The sequence below is a fragment of the Triplophysa rosa genome, linkage group LG7 (assembly GCF_024868665.1).
Source record: "Triplophysa rosa linkage group LG7, Trosa_1v2, whole genome shotgun sequence".
NCBI classification, from domain to species: domain Eukaryota; kingdom Metazoa; phylum Chordata; class Actinopteri; order Cypriniformes; family Nemacheilidae; genus Triplophysa; species Triplophysa rosa.
The window spans coordinates 25,342,903-25,368,331 of NC_079896.1; the positions used below are offsets into that span (position 1 = coordinate 25,342,903).

At 39.2% G+C, this 25,429-nt stretch overlaps 2 protein-coding genes across 2 annotated transcripts in view; one reads left to right on the forward strand and one right to left on the reverse strand.

Annotated features, from left to right (window-relative positions):
- Positions 1-525: 525 nt before the first annotated feature.
- On the reverse strand, positions 526-4,059 carry cldn10a (claudin 10a). The gene is made up of 6 exons (XM_057337671.1): positions 3,840-4,059; positions 2,220-2,381; positions 1,792-1,873; positions 1,610-1,714; positions 1,376-1,513; positions 526-846 (listed from the first exon to the last, which is right to left on the reverse strand). Exons 1-6 carry the CDS (start codon positions 4,057-4,059, stop codon positions 786-788), a joined length of 768 nt encoding a protein of 255 aa, XP_057193654.1. The 3' UTR covers positions 526-785.
- Positions 4,060-8,856: 4,797 nt separating this feature from the next.
- Positions 8,857-25,429, forward strand: part of abcc4 (ATP-binding cassette, sub-family C (CFTR/MRP), member 4) — a 28,120-nt gene continuing 11,547 nt past the window's right edge. The window contains exons 1-16 of the mRNA XM_057337669.1: positions 8,857-9,062; positions 11,625-11,735; positions 13,790-13,910; positions 14,656-14,880; positions 15,101-15,190; positions 17,470-17,633; positions 17,805-17,930; positions 18,498-18,747; positions 19,201-19,305; positions 19,895-19,984; positions 20,085-20,276; positions 21,545-21,639; positions 21,989-22,075; positions 24,283-24,379; positions 24,872-25,078; positions 25,254-25,391. Coding sequence (XP_057193652.1) covers positions 8,989-9,062; positions 11,625-11,735; positions 13,790-13,910; positions 14,656-14,880; positions 15,101-15,190; positions 17,470-17,633; positions 17,805-17,930; positions 18,498-18,747; positions 19,201-19,305; positions 19,895-19,984; positions 20,085-20,276; positions 21,545-21,639; positions 21,989-22,075; positions 24,283-24,379; positions 24,872-25,078; positions 25,254-25,391 — 2,172 coding nt within the window. The 5' untranslated portion in view covers positions 8,857-8,988. The remainder of the gene's footprint in view (positions 9,063-11,624; positions 11,736-13,789; positions 13,911-14,655; positions 14,881-15,100; positions 15,191-17,469; positions 17,634-17,804; positions 17,931-18,497; positions 18,748-19,200; positions 19,306-19,894; positions 19,985-20,084; positions 20,277-21,544; positions 21,640-21,988; positions 22,076-24,282; positions 24,380-24,871; positions 25,079-25,253; positions 25,392-25,429) is intronic.

The window sequence follows — 25,429 nt, forward strand, 5'->3', positions numbered from 1 at the left end:
TAATTTGTAAGTATTGATGTATAATGAGAATGTATCTCATACATTATTATATATATTTTTAATATATATTAAAAAAAATATAAAAATAAATATGAATTGAATATTTAATCATTAAAATAATTGTATAATTCAAAACTATTTGTTTATTAATAAAATATAGAGGTATAAAATATATATTTTAATAATATGTTGAAATATTTTATGGTATAAATATACATGTGTATATAATATTTAATTATCAAATATAGTATACTGCAAATAATTAATTTCACATAAAGGTAATTTTGTATTTCACATAAATTGAAGTCAATTTATTTTATGTGTTAGTTCTCACAACTCACAACACAAACCATAGAATTTGGTTACGATTGTTACTGCATTTGTGTTTTTCATACTTCATACAGACCACACACCATTTTGACTTTTTTTAATTCACATTTAAAAAATTGGTCATTCCAATAGTTACTGTATATCACTTTTCTGTTTACAATAGTAAGTCAATCCAACCCCACTATAATAAATAAATTAAAAAGACAAAATGCTGAATTTCCCTTTTATTATGTCACAAAATCCTTTCAAACCTTCTTACAAATTGAGCAGAGAGACACTGATTCCTTTTTAAAGAAAGTATCTGACACGACATGAAGACTCTGGCAGCAGTCTGCGGAAGCTCCAGGGTCAGAGTCTAAAGTTTCCACTGATCAGGAGGTGAGGAGAGACTCCAGGTCTGGAGCAATAAGTGATTTCCGACTCAATTTCCGAATCGAGACAGCATGTTCCTGTGGTCAGTGGAGCGCAGCCGAGGTCCTTGTCTGTTCTTTTGAAACCTGTCGTCGGTTCATCGGACTTAGGATCGGTTTGTGGTAGAGATGTTCGATAGAGATGAAGTGGATTGATTTTTGCGCCCAAAAACATTCAAAATCACAAAATGCAAAATTATTGAATCGATTAATTACAAATATCATCAAGAAGGTTTGTGTTAAAATGTATTATTATGTGTTCTGTGATGTGGTGAGATTTATTCAGGCTTTTGTAAATATATAGCACATATTGTGCATCAAAACTAAGAATGTTTCTTGAAATGTTATTTTTCATTTTTAGGTAAAAAGCAAAACATTAAATGGCTTCCATTAGAAGATACAATCCCTGACATGTAAACAGTAACATGAACATTTCTATAACATAAAAATAAGCAACCAACTATATGCATCTTAGAAAATATAAAACTCTTTTCCTCAATTAATGTATCAGTCTTTTGTATTCTGAGTCCTTCATTCGGGAACATGTCTGATAGTCCACTGTACACCGTGTATACTGTTTGACCCTCAGTTCTAATCAGTTCCAGGCTTTTAAAATAAAATAAAATCAAACGTACGCATTCCTCCCAAAGCGTCTGCCAGAGAATCTGATTTGATCCGGGGGGTGTGCCTGAGAAACTTCAGAGGTCTTCGTGACTTTGGTGACCTTGTTTTGGGTTGATATGAAAGATGTTTCACCATTGTAAGAGTACTCCCTGTTCGAGAGAAGAGGAAAAACCTCTAGTCAAGTGTTACTGGTTCTGGTATGGCATTGGGCTTAACTTTATTACTTTACTTTTACATTTTTTCACCTGATGCTGAATCCTTCTGTCATAGAGAAGCAGAAGACAAAGCCTCCAAGGATGCTGAGAACAGATCCTGCCCAGCCAATAAACAGGGCCGCCCCAAGTTCAAATCTGAACGCAGACAAGACAAACACTTTAGTATTAGATAGTACACGTTAAGTAACTGTGTTAAAATGCTTTTTTCTTACTTTTGTTTCACAAATAATGGGTCAAAAAACTCATTTGTTATCCTGTGTGCATACAGAGAACAGGCGGTCATAGAGCAGATTCCTGCAGAGACATTGGGTGTTCAAATTTTGATCATATAAAGCCATGTCAGATGATTTAAAGGGTCAGTTCAACCAAAAAAATGGTTTTTCATAATTTACTCATCTTCATGGCATTCCAAACAATGCCTTTCTTTCTTCTGCAGAACACAAAAGAAGCTATTTTGAAGAATGCTGACAACCAAACAACATTTACCCCCATTGACTTCCATTGTATGGACACAAAACCACTGAGACATTTCTCGAATTATCTTCTTTTGTGTTGGACAGAAAAAAGAGATGTTTAAATGACACGAGGGTGGATAAACAATGACAGAATTTTTGTTTCTTTAGGTCTGGCCAACACTTACCACTGAGAATAAAGTGTAGTCCACATAAACAGGTGATCCTGGCTTTGGTGGTCTCTGAGCCCCCGATCTTAGTACACTTCATGCCAATTAGAGCCAGAATAGCTCCGAAGAATCCCAGACACACAGCTGAGATCATCAGCCCTCGACATACCTGGATATAAGCTGCAGAAACAGGACAACAATGTAAACACTATGGTCGCGCTCTTTGTTTGAGCAACATGACAGGTCAACTTTTGCTCAACCAATGGCAAATGTTTGGGGCGGGTCTATGGGACTAGAGGCGGGGTTAACAAGGTGTAAGGACTGTTTGGAGAAATTGTTTGAAAACAATCTTTAGTGGTTTAGAAAGTGAGCAGTAAACAACCACCTAGCAACCGCAAACCCCTATCAAGTGCATAACAACATGCTAAAACCAATCAGAACTTGTCAACCGCATAATGATGTCATGACAACAGCACACAACACTGCTACAACACCCGTGGCAGCCTCCTACAACAAAGTGAGCTATTTTTTAAAGTTCTGGTGAAATTCTATTCATACATTCACTTCGATGAGTCAAGCCACAAACATTTACAGCCTCAAAAACATTCATATACATTACTTGCTTTTGCACGATGCCCTGAGGGAACACATTATGGCACGCTAGGGTTATTAAATCTTACATTCTCCCTTTTGACTTTGGGAAATTCATTACTTGCAGGTTGTAACAGAGGTCATGAGTGAAGAAACTAAAAGTTGAGGTCACAAAGTCATTATTTACAGTAAGTGTATGAATCTTGAAAGCCTCGTTTCCCTTTCAAAAAATATTTCAAGTTCATTTTAAATGTACAATTGCAACGTTCAAGTCTATTTTTTGTATACTTCAATAAGTATAATTATACTTGTAAGTATTTCAGTACTACTAAATTTGCCTGTGTTTTATACTTTAAGTGTAACAGTTGTAAATTTATACACAAATATGTTTTTTAGTACATGAAAATTTAAGGGATACTTAACCCAAAAACGATTTACTCACCTTCGAGTTGTTTCAAATCTGTATAAATGTCTTTGTTCTGATGAACACGGAGAAAGATATTTGGAAGAATGCTTATTACCAGACAGATTTTGCCCCCCATTGACTCCCATAGTAGGAAAAAATACTATGATGGTCAAAGGTGCCCCAGAACTGTTTGCTGTCGAACATTCTTCAAAATGTCTTCTTTTGTGTTCAACAGAACAAAAAAAATGATAAAGTAATTTTTCCTACTATGGGAGTCAATGGGGGGCAAAATCTGTCTGGTTACAAGCATTCTTCCAAATATCTTTCTCTGTGTTCATCAGAACAAAGACATTTATACAGATTTGAAACAACTCGAAGGTGAGTAAATGATGACAGAATTTTCATTTTTGGGTGAACTGTCCCTTTAAATACGAAAGAAAATGTTCTTGTTGTTTTGTTTAAAAGAAGTAAACGAACAATACTATACTATTATACATACTAACACATCTGTAACAAGTCAAAAGTTGGTCCTAATAAATAAATATATCCAAATTTGTGCACAAAACACGCATACTAAGACCTTAGAAGTTATATTAATCTTACACACGCACTGTTTCGAATTGAAAAAAGAAGCAAAGTACCATCAAGTGCTAGCATAGAAGGAAAGTCCTTGCAGTTTGAAACCCCAGTGGAATCTGTAACGCACGTCTTCCACAGATTGGACCAAAAGGTCGCCGTGGTTATGACCGTCCCATCCACCGATGACACCTTCCAGTAGTCAGTCGGGAGCGTGGAAGAGATGAGAATCCAGCCGGATACGGTCAGCACAAAGGCGACAATCTCTGTTGCCATGTTACTCATTTTACAAGTGCTATAAAGGTTGTAAAACGGCTCAGAGCCAGAATCAATAACTTCGTAAGGGGTGCTCAGTCTGGACCCAACTGTATATGGGTCTAACCCCCCAAAAGCTGATTTATATTCAACAGGGAGGGCCCTGGCTGCTAACCTTTTCAACAGCTGACCAATAGCCTCTCACATACCCACAACACCATGCGCACACACACCCAAACATCACTCCGCAAGAATCATTTTGAGTGAGTCGGCAAAGATGCTGGAGGTCAGTAGGTTAGTACATTAAAGATGAGTGTTATGGGAGGGGCCTGAAATGTCAACGCCTGAAACGGATGTTGTGGAAATGAGTGCTCCGATAAGAAAAAAGCTCTGATGTGGAAGATAAAACTTTGAAACTGATGAAATGATGTTCACTTGAATTCATTTGGACCGAGTGGGCCACAGTACTTCTAGAGAGTACGCCATCTAGAGGTAAGAATTTGAGTGTGGGGGTACTATTTTAAAGTTTTTTCATTGAATTAAACACATACAGGTGCTGTACTGTTACATATGCATTTGTACTGAAAAATAATATTGCATGTGAAAAAGTGCCTCAAAAAAGAGAGTGCATAAAAAATCAACGCTGTCTAGAGTTTCAGACATGCCTCCTGTGTTCTCACTTTTCCAGAAGGTTAAAATAACACGCCTTTCAAGAATATTGGCGTTTAAATGTGCATTGTGCATGTGAGTTACAGTGTATTTGTGTTACCAGGAGGTTTTAGTTAACAAAGGTCAAATCAGCTTTGCTGCTCGCTCTCAGATCCTCTTAATGCGGCTTCGCTGTTCCCACCAGAGGGAGGTAAAAAAAACTGAATCTGACCTGACCAAAACATTGAGGCTTCTTCAGTCAGCAGCTGCCCGCCTCAGCCAAGAACACATAAATTACAATTATGTAACATTTGAAGGGAGTATAAATTACATGGATAATTAATTTACTTCAGTAACCCATGAATAGGTCTGCAGAGTTACTTGAAAATGAAAGTTCTTTCATGATTAACTCACCCTTGTCATTCCAAAACTTGTATGACTTTCTTCTGCAGAACACAAACGAAGATATTTTGAAGAATGTCGGTATAATCAAACAACATTAGTCCCACTGACTTCCATGGTGGACACAAAACCACAGAGACATTTCTTAAATAATTATTTAAAAAAAACAATTGAACCAAGTAAAAATCATTTCAAAATCATTTGAAACATCTCGGAGACATTCCCGGCTCTCATACCCGTGGGGACGTTAGACTCAACAGAGCCTGTATGTTATTCAGGTAAGCTGCTGGTGAGTAATACAAGGCCAAAGAGAGCATCGAACAACACATCTGCTGCCGTAACAACCATTTAGTTTCCCTGGAGGAAATCCTGCAAGTGAAATGAAACACATGCATCATCATCATCATATCACGCAATTATATTGCTCTGCAAATTACATCTGTGAAATTCATCTTTAAATATACCAAAGAGAGGTAATGACAGTTTTATCATTGTAGAATAATTCAGACTTGGCAAACTGAGACATGTTTTGAGTGATGAATGCGGTTATTCATCTGCAGAAAGCTCAAATGTCATAAACCTCACGTAACGATTTGAGAAAAACGTGACACACATAGAACTTCCAGATTATATAAGGGTCCTTCTCAAAAACCAGTCTTCAAAAAGTCAAAAAATGTAATTCAGTTTTCATGCCTAAAATTTGACCTCAAAACTAACATGATGAGGCACACTAAAATCTATATATTATACCGATAAACATGTTTTTTCCAATAAAAATACTTTGTGCTGACACAAACCAAAGCAACACCAATGACGCTTTTAAAGAACCACACCAAAAACTGACATTTTAAATAAAATTTCTAATTTATATTAAGGAAATGGACACTCATCATGTGTGTGCTTAAACTGAGCGTCTTCTTAGTTGACCTTGTAAGTACTTACTTGCATATTTTTATTCTTTCAAAATAATAGTTTGTCACCAATAACACCAATGACACAAAATCAAAGGACAGATATATTTTTTAATTATTTGTATTAATAAATAATTCTTTTGGTTTGCATTTTTTTGCAATTATTTTTTGCGCGCGAGCCTTACCCCCAGTTAAAGGTGCAGTTTGTAAAAACGATCAAAACAACAACAATGCCGTAGCTTTGATGACGCTGTGAAGGAGCGTGGAATGATGGGATCTGTTGTCTTCAACTCCACCGCTGATGGCCATCAATCAGACGGGAACGACAAGTCATGTTAGCAGATACTTGTGCATCATAAAAAAGCCCTCAAACTATGTAATCTTTTGAAAGTATTTTTGGATGATTAAGCCCCTTGTACTGTATTGCATTTCTGTATTTGTTTTAGCCTATTTATTTAATAGTATTATTAATATTTGTTTATGCGTAATTCTTTCTAATTTGTTTTATTTTGTTTATTTTTGTTATGCTGCTATGTGGATGTTATTAAGATTTTTCTTGTTGTTTATTTAGAATTTTGTATCTTCTTGTTAAGCAATAATAATAAAAAAGTCATGTTAGCAGATGAGGTAAAGTTTTATAATTGTTGCAAATAATTGTGGTCCATAAATAAGTGACTGCTTGAAACAAGTTAGTGGCTTGCTAGACGCTAGACACTACTTCTGCATTTGTCCAAGACACTGTTTTCAGGCAGTTTACAAGTAGTTGGAAACATTTGCGATATTGTAAGTACTCAGGCTGAACAAAATATATAACACCATCTTAGTGGTTTTTGGGATATTTTACTGCAAAATTGTTACAAACTGCACCTTTAACTTCCGTTTGTGTTTGGCTAGTGTCTAATAATATAACTATTTATATTTTATTTAATTTATGTTCATATTAATTTTATTATTCTTTTATTGTATAATAATTGTATTAAATAAACGATTTGTTGAATTTTGTTGTATGTTAATTTTATTAAATAAACAATTTGTTGAATGGGTCCTGTAGTTTTGACGCATTTAAAGAAACTGTGTGGTACATTGACATCTAGCGGTTGAGCTTGGTATCGGAATCTAAATTCAAAATATTGGAGAGACAAGTTTATCCAAGTAATGATTCGTCTCGGTTTGTTTTGATTGATTTCAGAAATAATTTAGTCACTGTATTGTTTGTGAATGTGTACCGGAAGTAAGGTGGGGTCACAAAAGTGCGCATGCGCAGTAACATTTGTTTATGTTGTTAAAATGAAACCGTCTATATTATGAAATCTAAATTAGAGTCTATGAACAATATTTATTATATATTTTATTATAAGTGAAATGCCATTGACTGTGGTGTATTGTTTTGCTTAGTCATGGCTCTAACCAGAAATATTTTAACCCGTACTGGATCTTTGCCTAAAATTCGTTTTTAAGATTACAGATTACTGTATTTGGATGATCTTTGCACTGGAATTTGTAGACAATGGCGCACCTAATTTGGATGCTGCCTTTCACGTGCTCTCGGAAATTCGATAATTCCCACTTCAACCGGAAATAATTTACGGAACGGATCCAACATACTTGTAATGGATTTAACAAAATCATTACTAACATTAATGTTTTAATTTTACTCAATCCAGACATTACTTCCGGGTTGAAGTGGGAATGATCTAATTTCCGAGAGCACGTGAAGGCACTGGCAGCATAAATGTGAGGGCCAAAGTTTTGAACATGTCACAAATGCAGTTGTGCTCATACAGCAGCACCAAAGTATGATTTGCTTTAAATCTAATTACGTCAACAGGTTTTGTTGTATGATTAAATAAGGATTGGGCTACGATAAATATGATCTTGGTATGAAAATAGGTCCTCACTATTCTTCTTTGTGTGGTTGTCTGTCAGTATAGCCTTTATCAGTGGACTGGCCACCTGCTCTGAAATTGTGGGTCGGGGATCTCTCATCTTCTGTTCTCTATCGGAAATTCAAGAACGACGAGAGAAGGGGTGAAATAGAAATAAATGAGGAAGTTCGGCACGCGCTATACGTACTTTCCACTATAAACACACGTGATTTGTGTGAGATTTTCTGAGAATTTCCTTTTCTCACAACACTAAAATGCATAACCTATATTAAGTGTGTATAGTTTGCGTTAATTTTCATGTTTGCATTTGTTAATCTAATTCGAGATGACTGCTTCCAGCACGTTGCATGAGTGGCTTGTGTATGCACATCCAATAAAGAACAGATGGCAGAGCCTCCCCATCCACAAATACGCACAGGGACCGTAAACCCTATCTCACGGGTCAGAATTTTTGGGCAGAATCCTGTTAAGTAACGTTAAACTTAAAATGATCATTCATCACTTCTACTTTCGTGTCCTTGCGGTTCTTTAAAACGTGTAGTTTCACGTCTCATTCTCACACTCACCGCTTTGATTCCCCGAACTGACCGGCGAATCCAATCACGTACGAATCCTACTAAAGCAAAGGTCTGAATCATGAATGTTCATTACGTAACGTGCGCACGCACAGTAGACCAGCCGTTTAGGTGCGACTGCGAGGTAATCTATCTGACAAAATAACTCATATAAATTAGGAGCTCATTAATATAAATCATGTTGCTTGGCCGAATTCTTAGTGAGGATTACCAAGGAACGTTAATCGGTTTTAATCTTCATATATTCCGCCTTCGCCATAGTAGTGACAGTATAATCACCATGACGTTAGGTGGAAAAGTCGTATGTTCCCGCCCTGCGTATTAGCCGCCAATCATAAGTTTAGGATTGCTGCTCGTTTAGGTGTGTTGGGCGGGTCTTATTTCTTCAGAGCGCTGCAGGCGCAGTTTTACGGGAAGTCGCAGACATGTGCGTTGTGAAGTAGCACAACAGTTTATAAGGTAAATGTGCCGCGCTGGTCGCGGGTTGTGTGAGGGCTGCCAGTGTCCTGCTATACTACGGGGAGGTTGTCGATCGATATGGAGCCAATAAACAAAGATGCTAAAAGCAACCCTGCCGCCAGAGCTAATCTCTTTTCTCAGATATTTTTCTGGTAAGTGTTGATTAGCCCTACGACTTTGAATGGGTTAGAAGGGGACGGATGGTTGATAATGTTAAAGTTTGAGTTGAAACTAAAGCTCAGTGGTTAGGGAAGGTGTTAGCAACGCCAAGGTCATGGGTTCGATGCCAGGGATTGCACATACTTAGAAACAAATGTATAGTATAATGCAATGTAAATCGCTTTGGATAAAAAAGCGTCTGCCAAATGCGTAAATTTAAATGTACTATGCCTATTGTTGGTACCTGAGGCAAAAGGCTAATGCTTCCTCATTTGTAAGTCTGCTTAATAAATAAACAAACGTTAACAGTGTACAAATAGTCTTATGGGCTTAGAACATACGGTATTTTTTCCTTAAAGTCCGGGTAAAGAGAATTCTGAGAATTGTTTCTAAACACATTATAGATGTTAGAAATGTATTGCTGAAACACATTACAAAAACTCGTAAGTATGTAGTACTGAATTGTGGAGTTAAACAGTTTTTCACCAGTTCTCTTCAGGATTTTTTGGCCGGGGCTAAAACGGGGATCGATGACGCAATGGAGCGTCCGAGCATGCATGGCCCCTCCCCTATCTCTAGAGCGCCTAGCATCAGGTGTTTGCTCAATCACGAGCTCAGGGTTGTAAGCTTGTCGCACACGCTTTCAGGCTCTCACTCTGCCCAACTAAACAAATCTCACGCCAAATAACAGACAATCCATCCAGCTGGTTCGCTATCAGCAATTTCACCTTATCAGCTCAAGGGAGAACCACTACAAATAGACAAAGCTATTTGAGAGCTTGACTTCTTTATTGAAGCTGGTAGCGTCTGTTTTAAATTATAATCCTATGGAGTAAACCGTGTTTTCAAAAAAGTCCTGAGCGCGCTTTTAAACGCCAGCGCCGGCGTCTTTTTCTGCAGCTCAGAGTGTCTTTTGAGGTTGGAAAAAAGTTCAACTTTTCTGAAAAAACATCCTGTCAAGCACCCTTTTCACAGCTAACCAATGACGGAGACCTGTCGTTTCCATAACAACATGCAAGGAACGTGATTGGTCGAGAAGGCTCAAGCTTGAAAAAATAAAATGGCGGCCGAAACGCCCGTTGGAGCATAGTTTTGTATAAATGTACGTTTATTTCTAGCGAGAAATTAGTATTGTATTTTTTAAATATGTGATTGGTTATAGCAAAGATGATCTCTGTATATAATTCAAATAGACTTGCGCTGCCTATGAAGCCTGTCTCTCTAAGCTGCCTCCGTGCACAACTGCTATCTTTGAACATTGCCGGGTGCTATTTGTAACCGCAACGCGCTCTGGGTTCGGGCTAATACGGAAGAATTAGTTCGGAAGAAACTTCCGGGCTCGGAGCCCTCTCTCCGGACAGCACGCCAAATACGCATATCTTTTAACCTGCTCCTGAATTATCTATATCGCGCGCATTGACTCGCTCGTGTTTGAATTCAAATCCTCCCATAAAACGTATTCACATAATTCACATATAGCCTACTGGGCGGGGGACGCAGGTTGAGCGATTCGAGTGGGCGTGGCTTCAGCACCAACAGCGGCCACGCCCCCAGCGTTTGAGAGCAGAGAGTCCTGCTTATTTTTCCAAGATTTTGATAACTTATTTTATTTACTTGGAGGTTTTTTTCTCCATTCAAATTTGGCTGGGTGGTTCATAACACACTTTTCTGTTGTGTGACAAACTCAGAACACATATTTCAATGTCACTTTACTTTGGACTTTACTTGTCACTTTACTAAGTATACTGTCTAAACTAAGATATCGTCATTTTGGTGTTATTTAACCGTTATTTGAAGTGTCTTTATCTGGGGTTTGGTCCAGCTCACCCACAGCTTTCCTTCCTCAGAGCTTTTACAGCAAACATATCCTGAAGATTTCCAGTAAATGTGTGTGTGTTTTCACATTTATAGCTGTCTATCCCAGAATATGTGATTACGTCTTATTTTCGGTACTTTGTTTCAGGCTTACAACCACCTGGTAAAGGAGAGCATATGTTACGTAAGGGATAATGCACAGGCTTATTAAACGGCTACTTGCCACCTGAGGAAAAAAACTGGACATGAAATGTGATTTTGAAATATTTTATTAGCTCATTTTTACCGAATGCAGACCTTCCGCGAGGAAAAGCCGTTTACTTTTGGTTTTAAGGTAAAAAATGATGTTCTGATTTCACGAACAGGCAATTTGGTTTAATCATTTGTAAATATAATGTCATATATGTTATCAAAAGATATGTTTACATTTAATTTGTCAAAAAAAAAAACTGTCAAAATGATTTGCTGCATCCAGGTTACTGTGAGTTATCACCTTTGAGCGGTTGTTATCTGGGAATAACAAACCTGCAAATGTCGTGACTGGCCAATCAGAATCGAGCGTTCCAACGAGCCGCGTAATTATTTCGTTTTTAAGTGCTTGCCTACCTGCAAAATCATATGTGTTTGTTTTTGTTGAATGACTGCTTTCACTGTTGTGAAGAACTACACTGTATGCTTCTGTCATCACTTATCAATAATTCAGCATCTTTCAGTGTTCACCTTCTCTTTTTTGACATCAGCTGGCTGAACCCGCTTTTCCGCATCGGATCTAAAAGAAGACTGGAAGAAGATGATATGTACAATGTGCTTCCGGAAGATCAGTCTAAACGACTTGGGGAGGAACTACAGAGGTGAGTGAGCCGCTGGGAATAACACGTGACTGTACAACGGAAGGTTCTGAACAAACCCTTGAAGAGTTTGTGTGAAATGTGAGAAAGCCAAGCTGGTGTGGTTCCCATTAAGGAGCATTGGGATGGTGATTGGCCCCATTGGTTGATTCATTCATTAAAGGAATACTTCACCCAAAAATGAAAATTCTGTCATTTACTCACCCTTAGATTGTTCCAGACCTGTATAAATTTCTTTGTTTTGCTGAACACACAGGAAGAAATTTGGAAGAATGTCAGATCTCACCAACCATTTACTGCCATAGTAGGGAAAATAAATACTACGGGAGTCAATGGGGGGTGAGATTTGATACTCTTCCAGATATCTTCTTGTGTGTTCAACAATGGCTTAGTAGTTTTAGTATTTTTATTATATTTCACCATTAGTTTAATAATGATGCTGCTTGTCTTAGCCGGCACTTCTAATAATTTTCGGAGCTGTATGCTAGAACCGAAGGGCACTTCATTTGGAAGGGTCATCTGTTTCTATTAAAAGAGCACAGAGGTCTTGGCATAAGGAGCGGAGAACAGGACATGAGGGATATGTTAATTTAATGATTTTAATTATACACCATGAGTTGACAGGGAGGCTTATTTAATCATGCCAAAAACTTTGCATGACAGCACAAAGTCAAACTTTACCCGGTTTACTCTATATACACATTATAGTGCCAGATTCATGTTATTCCATAGAACATTGTTTGTCCTATTAATCTTTCATCAGAATCTTATAACTTGCTTCACCTTTCGAAACCTTTTGTCGTACGTTTTTGGCTGACATCACATTATGTGCGCTGTTGGATAATGCTATACAATAGTCAATAGTGATTTATGAATTACGCTACAATAGTTAATAGCAAATATGTTTTTGTTGGCACTCGCCAGTTAAACCCAATTTGAAAACCCAGTTTGCAAAATGTGTGGGAAATCAAGTTATTACATAATCTATTAGATTATGAAGACACTTTTCTTTGGGCACTTACATATCAAAAACATGTATTAAATGTAGAAAATAAACCTAATTTGATGTCAGACTCGTCTTGTCAGATGTTTGCAAATGACGTGTATTTTTTTTTGTTTAGACTTATTTTTGGCGTTTTGCCTTTATTTGTACATCTTCGTGATAGAGAGGACAGGAAGCGAAGTGGGAGAGAGAGAAGGGGGTGGGTTCGGGAAAGGACCACGAGACTGGAATCAAACCTATGGGCAACCGCGCCACGTGTCGTAGCACTGCCCACGAGGCTATCGGCATTGACGTTAATGTTTAAGGGTATCTGTCGTTTGTTATTTGTTCTTTTGATCCAGATTTGAGTATTTTATGAACAGTACACAAAGTTCGCTGTTAAACTGAGATTTTGTTCACTTGCCTATAAATTTCGTGTTTTTCACCTTGAGGTTTATTACATGGGAACAGATAAGCAGATAAATCATTCACTGAGCAGTTAAGAAAACGATAAGCAATGTTTTTTCTCCTGTGGAAATAACACCTCCATGGACAGTTTTTCTCCGGCTTCAAATGATGAGCTTTAAAATGGATCAGTTCTGGTTCATTTAACACAGAGCGTTGGTGTGTGACGCTCATTAGTGAGGCTTTTATTGCCATCCACAGCGTGGTGAAGCCATGGGGCCAAAGCATAAACACTAATGTCTTGAACCGTTGAGGATGTCGAGCGTACGTCTGCTTTGGTTGAACATTTAAGATAGCTTTGCTTAAGATGTTTCATTTCTTCTTTTACCTTCTCTAAAACAACAATAGCAAATCCCGTAAAAAGCGTTTTATGTCTCGTGCCTTATGACATTCTCCATATGGCCTATGTGCTATATTTTCATGACGCTCTTCGCGTGGCCTGTGTAACTTACACCAATGTGACCCGTTCACCAGGTGGCCCTCGTGGTCCAGAAACTTGTTGTGTAATAAATTGCAAAATATTTTAAAGCCACGTTATTTTCACGGAGTGGGTCTGTCTGTCTTTTTTATTTGATATTGCACATCTGCATCTTTTTTCTGCCATTGACAGACACTGGGAGAAGGAAGTGGAGAAAGCAACAAAAGAACTGAGGACACCCAAACTCAGCAAAGCTATTATCAGGTGCTACTGGAAGCCGTACGCATTACTGGGAGTTTTTACTTTTTTAGAGGTGCGTTGTGTTGTGCATGTCTACACCATGTTTAGTTTAACTATTAAACCAATATCCCTGACTAATGTAAAATGACACAGCACAATCCTGTAAACTCTGTCGATGATTCACTGACTTTATGAGTCACACATCTGATGTGGTGTTCGAACAAAAGCGTTGCACGGGAGTTCTTTTCATAGATAGAAAACATAGAAGTCTATGTGAATCGGCATACAAACTAATGTTTGCTCACACATCCATTACACTGAAGGCACAGGAATGATTTGACACGTTAGAGAATTAGTTCACTCAGAAATTAAAATTGTGCCATTATTTGTTATTCTCATTTTTTCCAAACCCACATGAATTTTTGGATGGAGATGTTTTGCAAAACGTCCAAGCAGCCCTTTTCCATGATTCCACATGATGAACAATGACAAAAATCCCCATAAGATAACCAAGCATTGATGTCAATCTTGAAACAGAAAAGCTTTAGAAGGCTGGTAATGTTTTATACTTTTCTCTTGTGCTTTTTGCACTTGAGTCGAGAGCGTGAATCCTTCATTGAACAGCATCTGGTAAGGAGTTGCGTGGACATTTTGTGTTTCATTAAAATCATACCGGTTTGGATTATTAAATGTGGATGAATTAAATTTGTCCTGCTGCAAAATGAAAATGAAAAGTCAAGTCCGTTCAGCCTCATCACAGGTACAAAATGTGCACAATATCTCATTTCCTTCTCTCTTTTGTCTTTCTTCTTTTATAGGAGGTTATTAAGGTGGTGCAACCAGTGTTTTTGGGAAAACTCATACAGTATTTTGAGCGCCATGACCGCAATGATACGGCAGCGTTGTACGAGGCTTATGGGTACGCAGGGGGCATCTCTCTCTGCGTCCTGTGTCTGACATTAACGCACCACCTCTACTTTTTCCACGTACAAAGAACTGGAATGAAAATCCGCATCGCAATGTGCCACATGATCTACAAGAAGGTCAGACTTTCCCAAAAAATCAAAGTAATGTGAGATTACCTGTATCAAATAAGAATTTTGAGACACAAAGTGATTATCATTTTTGTTCCAAATGACATTTTTATTGGAATTCTGGAAGGTCTTAAGAGAATACTTACTTCTTCTGTGGTTTTGTATGAGTACAACATTAAAGTGGTTATCACAATATTTCTAACAAACATTTGGGAATGTTTTCTTCCAGGCGCTGTGCCTCAGTGCCACGGCGATGGGCCAGACAACCACAGGGCAAATTGTTAATCTCTTGTCCAATGATGTCAACAAGTTTGATGAGGTAGGAATTTTCCCCAACTTTTTCATCTTCCTGTTGTGTCATGGTCACAGATGCACGTTTCCTTTTTCAACCAGATTTTCGACTTTTCGGTTTTTGACCAGTGCTTTCCGATATAGCAAAGAAAGAGCGTTTGTGTGGATATGCAGATGTTTAAGTCATTCACTTTAGGTTATGAGTCAAAAGCTGCCCATATTGCAACATGACAAGGTACCAAAAGGACTTTTGTTACTGTGTAACAGAGGTGGACGAAGTACACAACTTCCTTACTTGAGTGAAAGTACAGATACTACTGGTCAAATATTACTCCACTACAAGTAAAAGTTGTAAAGACAGATTCTTACTTTAGTAAAAGTACAGAAGTACGTGCTTTTAAAAGTACTCAAGTATTAAAAGTAAATTTCCTTTATGTCAGTTGTGCATTGTTTTATTGTCGTATACCTTATGCCTCTGAATCAACCTACTGAATACACAGAGTAGCTCACAGTATCAGTTGTATTAAAGGATTAGTTCACTTCAAAATTTGCCCCCATTGACTTTCCATAGTCATTTTTATTCCTACTATGGAAAGTCAATGGGGGCAAATTTTGCAGTGAGCAACTCCTTTAAGAGCTTTATATGTTTAGCACATATATGTTTAGTTTAGATATAATCCTGTATGATCATTTAGCCTAATTATCCTCATTAGCCCCCTAGGCCTATATGTATTTATGAGCAGTGTTCTTTTATTTTGTATATTCCCTTTACCAGTTTTAGCAGCAATTTACCAGTAAGTAGTAAGGTTCTTGTAAATAGTAAAGTGTAGAAGCCATGTGTTTGTTGGATTTATTACCATTTGTATTACCATAATTTAACTACAAACATAAACTATAGCTAGTATAATGAAACTATGGTATGTTTAGTTGCTGTGGTTTTACTAAAGATTATTAATTGGAGTATGGTTCCTATATATAGAAAATGGTAAATTTGTGGATACTGTGGTTTTACTGCAAATACCATCCCTGCTGAAAAAAAAAATGAATTTTTGAATTAGAATGAGATTTTTAAATTAAATTCCTCTTTGTAGTGTGTTTTGGGTTTTATTCCAATAGGATTTACCATCCCACCAATAGAATCCATCACATACAAGTAGACAACAAGTATCCATAGTACAATTCCCATTATAACCATTAAATCCATTACATTTTATGTTGTATTTTGGGCAGGGTTCTATTGTTTTTATTTCAACAGGAATACTTCAACTATAGTTACTTCAGTAAAAACATCATTCATTCTCCAAATCGCTTTAAATGATATAGCAGCAGATCAGAAGTTAACACGCACGTGTAGCTCAAGGTGTATGTGATGCTTATTTACCGTTTAGCCGTTATGCCGATCATTTTCATGACAATGTTTCTACGATCTTTGACTGATCGTAACCCACAGATGATTACACCACACTTTAACATGTGCCTTTTTCGTCTTTTATTGTTCTATTTGCCTTTTTAGAGCGCTATCAACGGTGTAGCAGCGCCTACGTTTACATTAGTTTAGCGGGGAAGATCCCAGAGTTGCCAGATTTGCGTTAAAAAAATCTGCCAAATGGCCATTCAAAGCTTGCCGGAAAACCGCGAGCTTAGAAAAACTGAAATACTTGGCAACAGTAAAAGGTCCTGGCAGATCGCAAGCCAGATAAATTGCGCACACAGGAAACCCCGCTGCATAGAAACCATTTTCTACTTTTGGACCTTTTTATAAATGTAGTGGAGTAAAAAGTATGATATTTGGCTTTCAAATGTAGTGAAGTTAAAGTACAAGTACTCAGAAAAAATAATACTCAAGTAAAGTACAGATACTCAAAAAGTGTACTTAAGTACAGTACTCAGGCAAATTTACTTCGTTACTGTCCACCACTGCTGTGTAACACTTTGGCAAGTGTTGAGAACGACAAGCAAGGACCCCAGCAGGTTAACTTGACATTTTGGACAAATTGGAATTGTTTAAACCAGTGATGCCCAAGACGAATAGACCTGTTCAAACAGGTCAGTTGTTTGAAACCCTGTATTTACCCAGCAGACATCAGAGGGATCCTGTGAAGAATTAGAGGAAGTGCATGTTTTATTTTGAAAGCGGTGGAATTTTAGCTAAAATTAGAACCTTGAATGTCAAGTTCCATGGATTCCAGTAAAAGCTCTCAAGCTGTGTACAGAAAAATACATAAATAGATTTTGTACAACAAAAACTGCTTAAACTGCAGCCTGACTCATTCTTGGGTGTCCACCATCTCAATTTTTTCTTCTCAGTTGACTCTTTTTCTGCACTTTTTGTGGGTGGGGCCGCTGCAGGCTGCTGCTGTGGTTGGCCTGCTTTGGCAAGAGATCGGACCATCGTGCCTCGTAGGGATGGCGGTTCTAGTTTTTCTTATGCCGCTCCAGACCATGTTTGGTAAACTGTTTTCTAAGTTCAGGTATGTCCTCTGAATTGCTCTGATATGAAGAGTTGGATTGGTTTTGGGAAAAGGGGAGATGAAAGTACTTTTAAAACCTTGTATGAAGAGGTTACATTTTTCAGAGTTTGACGAAGCCTTATGTATTGAAATTGAAATCCTATCTTATATCTGTTTCTCTGTCTTTCTCAGGGCTAAGACTGCAGTCCACACAGACTGTAGGATCCGCACCATGAATGAGGTGGTGTCTGGCATACGTATAATTAAGATGTATGCCTGGGAAAAGCCGTTCGCAGCGCTGGTTAATGACGTACGAAGGTAAATGACACTTTAGGCCTGCGTATGCTGACTCAACTTGAACAGTATGACACAGGCAGCGAAATGCTTTACCAATGCTGGAAGGTTTCCAGTGGTTTTATGAGTATTACATCACTTTTTTTGTCAGGTTTTTTATTAGTCATAGTATATGCTATGGCAGTGGTTCTCAAACTTTTCTGTTGTACGGCCCCCTTTGTGTAGAGTACATCGCTTTGCGGCCCCCCCATATAAAAACTTGTAATCTTAAACTTAGAATTTTAATTCAACCAAAAACCAATTCTGTTATGCATATAACATCAATACTTTTTGTTGGTGTTCTTATTTTTCTGATGTTTGATTACATCAAATTGATGATAAATGTCTATATTTCATATAATGCCACAAAATCTGTGGCCCCCCTGGATCCATCTTGGGACAGTTCCTTCAATCTTATCTGTGCGTTTCTTTTCATTCTTTAGACTTCTCAAGGTTGATTTGGACAATAAAAGACTCATGAAATAAAACACTGCTTTGTTGTTCTTTGCTTGGAACGTCTAAAATAGCTCTCTTATGTTGTGTTTCTTTCAGGAAGGAGATCTCGAAAATCATGAGTAGCTCTTATCTCCGTGGACTGAACATGGCCTCGTTCTTTGTAGCGAGTAAAATCATTCTGTTTTTGACGTTCCTCGTGTACGTGCTGGTGGGAAACACCATCTCGGCCAGTCGCGTGTTTGTGACCGTGGCGCTGTACACCGCCGTTCGCCTCACCGTCACTCTGTTCTTTCCTTCTGCTGTCGAGAAGGTGTCTGAGGCGGCCGTCAGCATCAGGAGAATCAAGGTGAACTTCATTGTCAGACAGGCTTGAAATGGTTGCTTTGACAACACAGTGTTTAATTATTGGAAAAATGGAGTTTCCTGTACAGTTTTGGAGATAAGAGCTTACAGTCAGACACCTGGGAACCAGTAACTTTCATGTTATGTGTCGCTTGAACACTTTTCAAACTTTGCTCTCTCTGGCTCTGCTGTAATGCTTCAGGTGTCGGTTTCAAAGTTAGTTAATTTTAGATTTGCCTCCACGTTCCCACTGACGCATCTGATGTTGCACAAGCCAGGACTGTCTGCTTATGAAAGACAGTTGTAATGTGCAAAGCAGATTATTTATTTCCTGCTCTGACCTCGCATTGAACCCACGTTCCTACTGCAACCACAGAAACTCAGAAGTACTGCAATCCATACACTGTCTTTGACTGTAAAAATGTTATTACAGCAGATCTGTGGTCTCTTATTGCAGACGTTTCTCCTGCTGGATGAGCTGGTGAAAACCCAAGGTTCACTTTCTCACGAGGAGAAGGAGGCGTCTGTGGACATGCAGGATGTCGTATGTTACTGGGACCAGGTGAGATAAGCGTCACGTGGTCGTGAAAAATACACACGCCGCACAAAAAGGCTCAAATTCGAGCTGCTTTGTTATCTGTGAGGCTCTGGGAGTCTTTTGGGAAATTTCCCAAGTAAGTTTTATCCAGAAAGCATGTTAGCTCTGTCATAGCTTTTTGACGTTTCCTTATGAATTTCTAATATTTAATCTAACATAACTAATATGTCTAATAACTTCTATTATTATTGATTTTATTATTAATGATTATTGCGAACTCGTAAATCCCTCTTATTTTATTTCATTTATTTGCTGATTTAAAGCTGCATTCTGTAACTTTTGCCTCTTATTTCAATCTCCATTTGAAACATAAAATTAGAATTTATTCCCGCAAAATCTGATAACTCAAATTGTAATTCGTAATTATAAGATTACTGTTGTGAATTAGGGTAAAATAAGGAGAAAGTTTTGATTTTTCATGTACTTGCTCAGTAACTGATTTAGGTTCATTCTTAACCAAAAAAAGTCACGGATTGCAGCTTTAATGTTTTCGTCACGTGTATATAAGTTCAAATAATAGTGTAGTATAATATATTTGATCACTACTATGCAGACTCTGGACTCTCCAACACTCCAAAATGTGTCTTTCACTGTAAAGAAGGGTCAGCTATTGGCTGTTATTGGTCCTGTTGGCGCTGGCAAGGTCAGTCCCAATTATTTCTCCCTATGATTTCATAATATTTGCGAATACAAAATGGCTATCATGCACATGGTTTTGACTGCCATGTTGCTTCTCTATCCAGTCGTCTCTGCTCAGCGCGGTTTTAGGGGAACTTCCGGCTGAGAGGGGCGTAATAAAGACCAAAGGTGAGCTGACATACGCTTCACAGCAGCCCTGGGTCTTTCCGGGGACCATTCGAAGCAACATCTTGTTTGGCAAAGAGCTGGAGCCCAAGAGATATGAGAAGGTCCTTCGAGCCTGTGCGCTCAAGAGGGTGAGACACCTGTTCCTATAGTTCAGCTGCTAGAGAATGACTCTCGCAACACAGCGGTTCTGGGTTTGATTCCAAGTGAACGCACAACGATAACATATTTGATATAAATGTGTATAGGCCTGTTTCTATAAAAGACGCCTGTCATCCATCACATGCACACACAAACACATTTTTATCATCCTTCCTTATGTTTGTTGACTGGAATCATATAGTAATACACTTTAACTATATTTGAATACATTGTATTTTTATAATATTCTCTCATCCATTCATTTTTTTAATAAAAGAGTACATTTGTTTGTTTTAATATTCTGTAAAATAAGTAACTCTATAACCATCCAGTTTGCATTTACATTGACATACAGAATACAGCTATTATTAAAGGTCCGGTTGAACGCGCAGTTTCTGCCAATCTCATATTAATCTTGAGTACCTATAGAGTAGTATTGCATACTTTGTATCTTCAAAGAGTATTTAGTTTGATCACATTTATAAAAGCTAGATACAGCTTTACAATTATTTCCGAAAACAGATGACCTCCTGGGGCTGTGCGGGGGGAGGAACTAAATCACGAGCACACAATACATTATCCCTGCATAACTGTTTTGATTCACTATAAGTTCGTGTTGTTTACATTATGCGCGTACGTGCCGATTGCCAACAAAACACAGACATATGACTTAGTTTCACTTGCCCTGTGCGGTTCATGTCCGGCATCTTTTAGCACTGGGGCCGCGCCATCTATCAGTTTCAAACGATCTCCAAATCCACCGTTATATCCACCGTTTATATAACATCCATCACTGAAATGCTGTGAACAAACAAACACACCTCAACTTCTCTCACTATCACAAGAGTAACGAGCTGCAGCTGCAGGCCCACAGCGCAGCCAATCTTGATGGTAAACAGGTTTTCCTATAGTGGTCTGGCTATTTCTTTCGCCTTGCCGTGGGCGTGCTTTTCTGGGAGAATTGCCCAATAAGGGACTAAGAAAAGTTATGTAACGGTTTTTCGTGTTCGAAAAAAACTTGGGGTAGTGTATTGAGCACAGAAACACAATGTAATACGTCCAACTCGTGTTTTGACAAGTTGACCATTTTAAGCATGAGAAGCCAGCACATTTAAAATTGTAAAGAAGTCAGAATGCATGAAACGGCGTTAAATCAAAAAAACTGTTTTTATTATATGAAAAATTTAATAATATTTGCTGGTAATTGTCATTGTAACTTGTGATATAGTAAGAATGCGGCTTGAATTGTGTGCTTTAGGACATGGAGCTGCTTCCTGACGGAGACCTGACAGTGATCGGAGACAGAGGAGCGACTCTCAGCGGAGGCCAGAAAGCTCGGGTCAACCTGGCCAGGTATTTTACTTCCTCCTATCCTCAAGTCAATCATAAATCATTTCCATTTAAGCTATAAACTGGTGACACAAACACACTGTTTCTAGAAACCAAATATGCTCTATCTTGAAACTTTCATTAGAATTCAGTACCATCTTATTAATTACTGTGTGATAGTGGATGGCATTTTGGGTCATTGAATCTTTTGGAATAACTCGTATCAGGTTTAATGTAATAAAAACAACAGTAATAGGTCAAATAAATTTAAAAAAAGAATAGACTTCGATGAACAAACCCTTTGAGTATAGGAGTAAATAATGAACATTATCTACTTAAAAGTATTCACAACCGATTCATCACGGTGTTTCAGGGCTGTTTATCAGGATGCTGATATTTACCTGCTGGATGATCCGTTGAGTGCTGTGGACTCGGAAGTGGGTCGTCACCTGTTTGAACAGTGAGTCTGTCCTCTCATTAAAGATCGGTAACACACGCAGTTTCTGCCAATCTCATATTAATCTTGAGTGCCTATACAGTAGTATTGCATACTTTGTATCATCGAAGAGTATTTAGTTTGATCACATTTATAAAAGATAGATACAGCTGTATGAGTATTTCTGCTGGAGGCAGGCAGAGGGGACGGAACTACAGCACCAGCACACTATACATCATCGCATTTATCCCTTCGTGTTTTTTACATTATGCACGTACGTGCCGATTGGTAACAAGACATATGACTTAGTTTGACTTGCAGCGTGCAGTTCACGTCTGGCATTTTTTAGCACTGGGACAGCGCCATCTATCAGTTTCAAACAATCTCCAAATCCAGCGTTATATCCACCGTCTATACAACATCCATCACTGAAATGCAGACACAACTTCTCTCACTATGGCAAGAGTAACGAGCTGCAGCTGCAGGCCCACAGCGAAGCCAATCTTGACGCAGCACAGCCAATCTTGATAAGCGGGTCTTCCTATCGCTCGTTGGTTGGCGCGTGGGCAGGCTATTTCTTTCGCCTGGCCGTGAGCGTGCTTTTCCGGGAGAATAAAAGGAATAGGATCCCTGTTTCCGAAACTTTCCGAAACAAGTTGGAGTGCTGGGGGAGTGTATCAAGCACAGAAATACTACATAATTCGCCCAACTCGATTTTTAACAAGTTGGCCATGTTAAGCATGATACGTTTAACAATGTAAAGAAGTCAGAATGCATGAAATAGCATGTTCTCTTTCTAACACTCGTTCGGTATCTCACTATGGGAACGTAGAAGCACCACTGACACCACGTCTGCCAGTCATGGCAGACCAATCGCAGCAGCGGTGCGGGAGTCTGCCGTTTCGTCATTCTCGCTCTCTTCCCCGTGGATGATTTTCGGAAGCTGTCCTCAGCAGATTTGAGGTTTTATTGCTCAACCGTTTACAGACGGAGCCGCAAGGTAACGTCCCGAACGCAATATAATTGTTTGTTGAGTGACTTCTCTACTTAAAAGGAGATAACTAACGCGTTAAGGCAAGTTTTCTGCTCTTAAGTTTCCGACATTTTCTCAAGTTTTTGGGGCGCTTACCATGCACCGAAACACGAGAAAAGTTGCTACTTGGCACAGCTGCGTACGAGTTATCACGTTGTGTGGGTTTACCGTACGAAGAGAGTGCAGGCTTCATGGCGACGGCGAAAGAGCCGGAGAGCTCCGGGGATAAACATCTTTGCATCTCCTGTTTGGGCGCTAACCACGCTCAGGCAGCTGTATTCAACCTCGAGGGCTGCCCCCACTGCACTAGGTTCTCGACTAAAACCTAAGAAAGGAGACTGCAAGTGGCGGTCGCAGGGAAATCGGACCCATGCCTCTCTAATAGCTCTAATAGCTCATGGGGGGACATGATGGAGAGTGTTTCACCCGTCCTTACCCCGCTCTTCGATCCGGGAGAGGAAGACGACGATGGTGCAGTACTGTCCACGACGATGATGAAGACACCATTCTTCCCGCGATTCAGTCCCGTCCGCCGAGCGCACAGGATGAGTGCACACCCTCCCCTGTTCAATTAGACCCAGATCTTATCAAAGTATGTCAGAGGGCCACTCTTACAGCCTCTGTTTTTCAAAAGATTTATAAGTCTTCAGCCTTAGCCGTCCTCGCTCTGAACGTGACGTCCCTCCTCACGGCATACCAAGTGGAGTTACTCAAGGAGATGGGTCGTCAGCTGGACTCCGAATCGCCAAATCCGGTGCTCTGGGAGGAGAAATGTGTGATCGCAGATTTAAACTTGCGCACGTCCCGTGGAGCTGTGAAACGTTGCGGACGAAGCATGGGCTTGGCAGTCGTAGGGGAAAGACCTCTCTGGCTAAGTTTGTTTGGGCACTCTGACAAGGAGTAGTTGGACTTTTTGGATGCCCCCATTGATCAAAAGGCGATGTTCGGTGCGACCATGGCCGCGATAAGCCAGCAATGTGATCTGCGGAAAAAAGAGGGAGAGGCATTCGAGGCTTGCCTTCCTAGAAAGCCGACGGCTCAGACTTATCATCCGAGCCGGTCGAACTTCAGACCCTCGGGAGAGGAGGACACGCGGACTATCAGCCTTCCCGTCCCGCCCCACCACCACATTTTCTGGATTAGGGGGGCCTTTAACATAAGCGATTAGCTGCTAATGCCTGTTTTTATATTCCTGCAGGTGTATTTGTGGAATTCTAAAGGAGAAACCCAGAATCTTAGTTACTCACCAGCTGCAGTACCTGAAGGCCGCAGATCAGATCCTTGTTTTGAAAGAGGTGAGCCGTGGCACTGCACACTTCAATCTCAACTCTTTCCCCGCCAGACTTTTTCTCAAAGTTGCCAGCCAGTGGCAGTTTTTTTTTTAAATCATTTTCACTTAAATTTGATGGCTCCCAGTACATTTTACATAGGGTCGAAACAATATACCAAACGAAAGAACAGAGTCTCTGCTTTAGACAAAAAAAGTTTTCTTCCATCTTCATTGGTTCTTTTTCTATCACCTCTTAAATGTGGCCAAGTTTCTTAAAAAATGCAACATTTTGATTTAAACCGCTGAGATCATTTTCATTCTAATTGGGTGATTCTCAACGAAATCTTGGTTTCAAGATTTCATCAAACACACGATTTTCGTAAAAACACTTGTATCAACAAATTCTCTTTATATTCATTTAAAACAAGATATGACATGTTTAAAGGCATTCATTTCAAGTGATGTGTGGGGAAAGTTAAATGAACCAAAACAAGCGAACCGTCTCTTACTTTCTTAGGGACACACGGTGGCACGCGGTACGTATTCTGAGCTTCTGCGCTCGGGAGTGGATTTCACCTCTTTGTTGAAGAAGGATGAGGAGGATGAGACCTCGGGCGAGAAAGAAGCTCCCCGCTCCCCCCGCAGCCGAACCTTATCTCAGAACTCCGTCCGTTCACAGTTGTCGTCAGTTCTGTCTGTTAAAGATGAAGCCGATCAGCTTCCGGTAAGTGGTTGACTTGTGAAAAAATACCACACCAAATGTTAAATGGGTTAGTGGCTCCATCTAGTGGACGAGTGGGACTTTCACCTACAACTGTGTCATCGTGACAAAACACTGCCTTAAGATAAATGAACTGTACATTTACGTTCAGTTGAATCGATTTGTGTTTTTGTGCTAGGCGGAGGCTGTGCACACCATGGCAGAAGAAAGTCGCTCGGAAGGAAACATCGGCCTCCGTTTGTACTGGAAATACTTCAGAGCTGGAGCCAACATCGTAATGCTGATCTTCATTTTGCTGCTAAATCTCCTCTCTCAGGTACGAGACGCACTAGTTGTGCATCACTGAGCTTTACA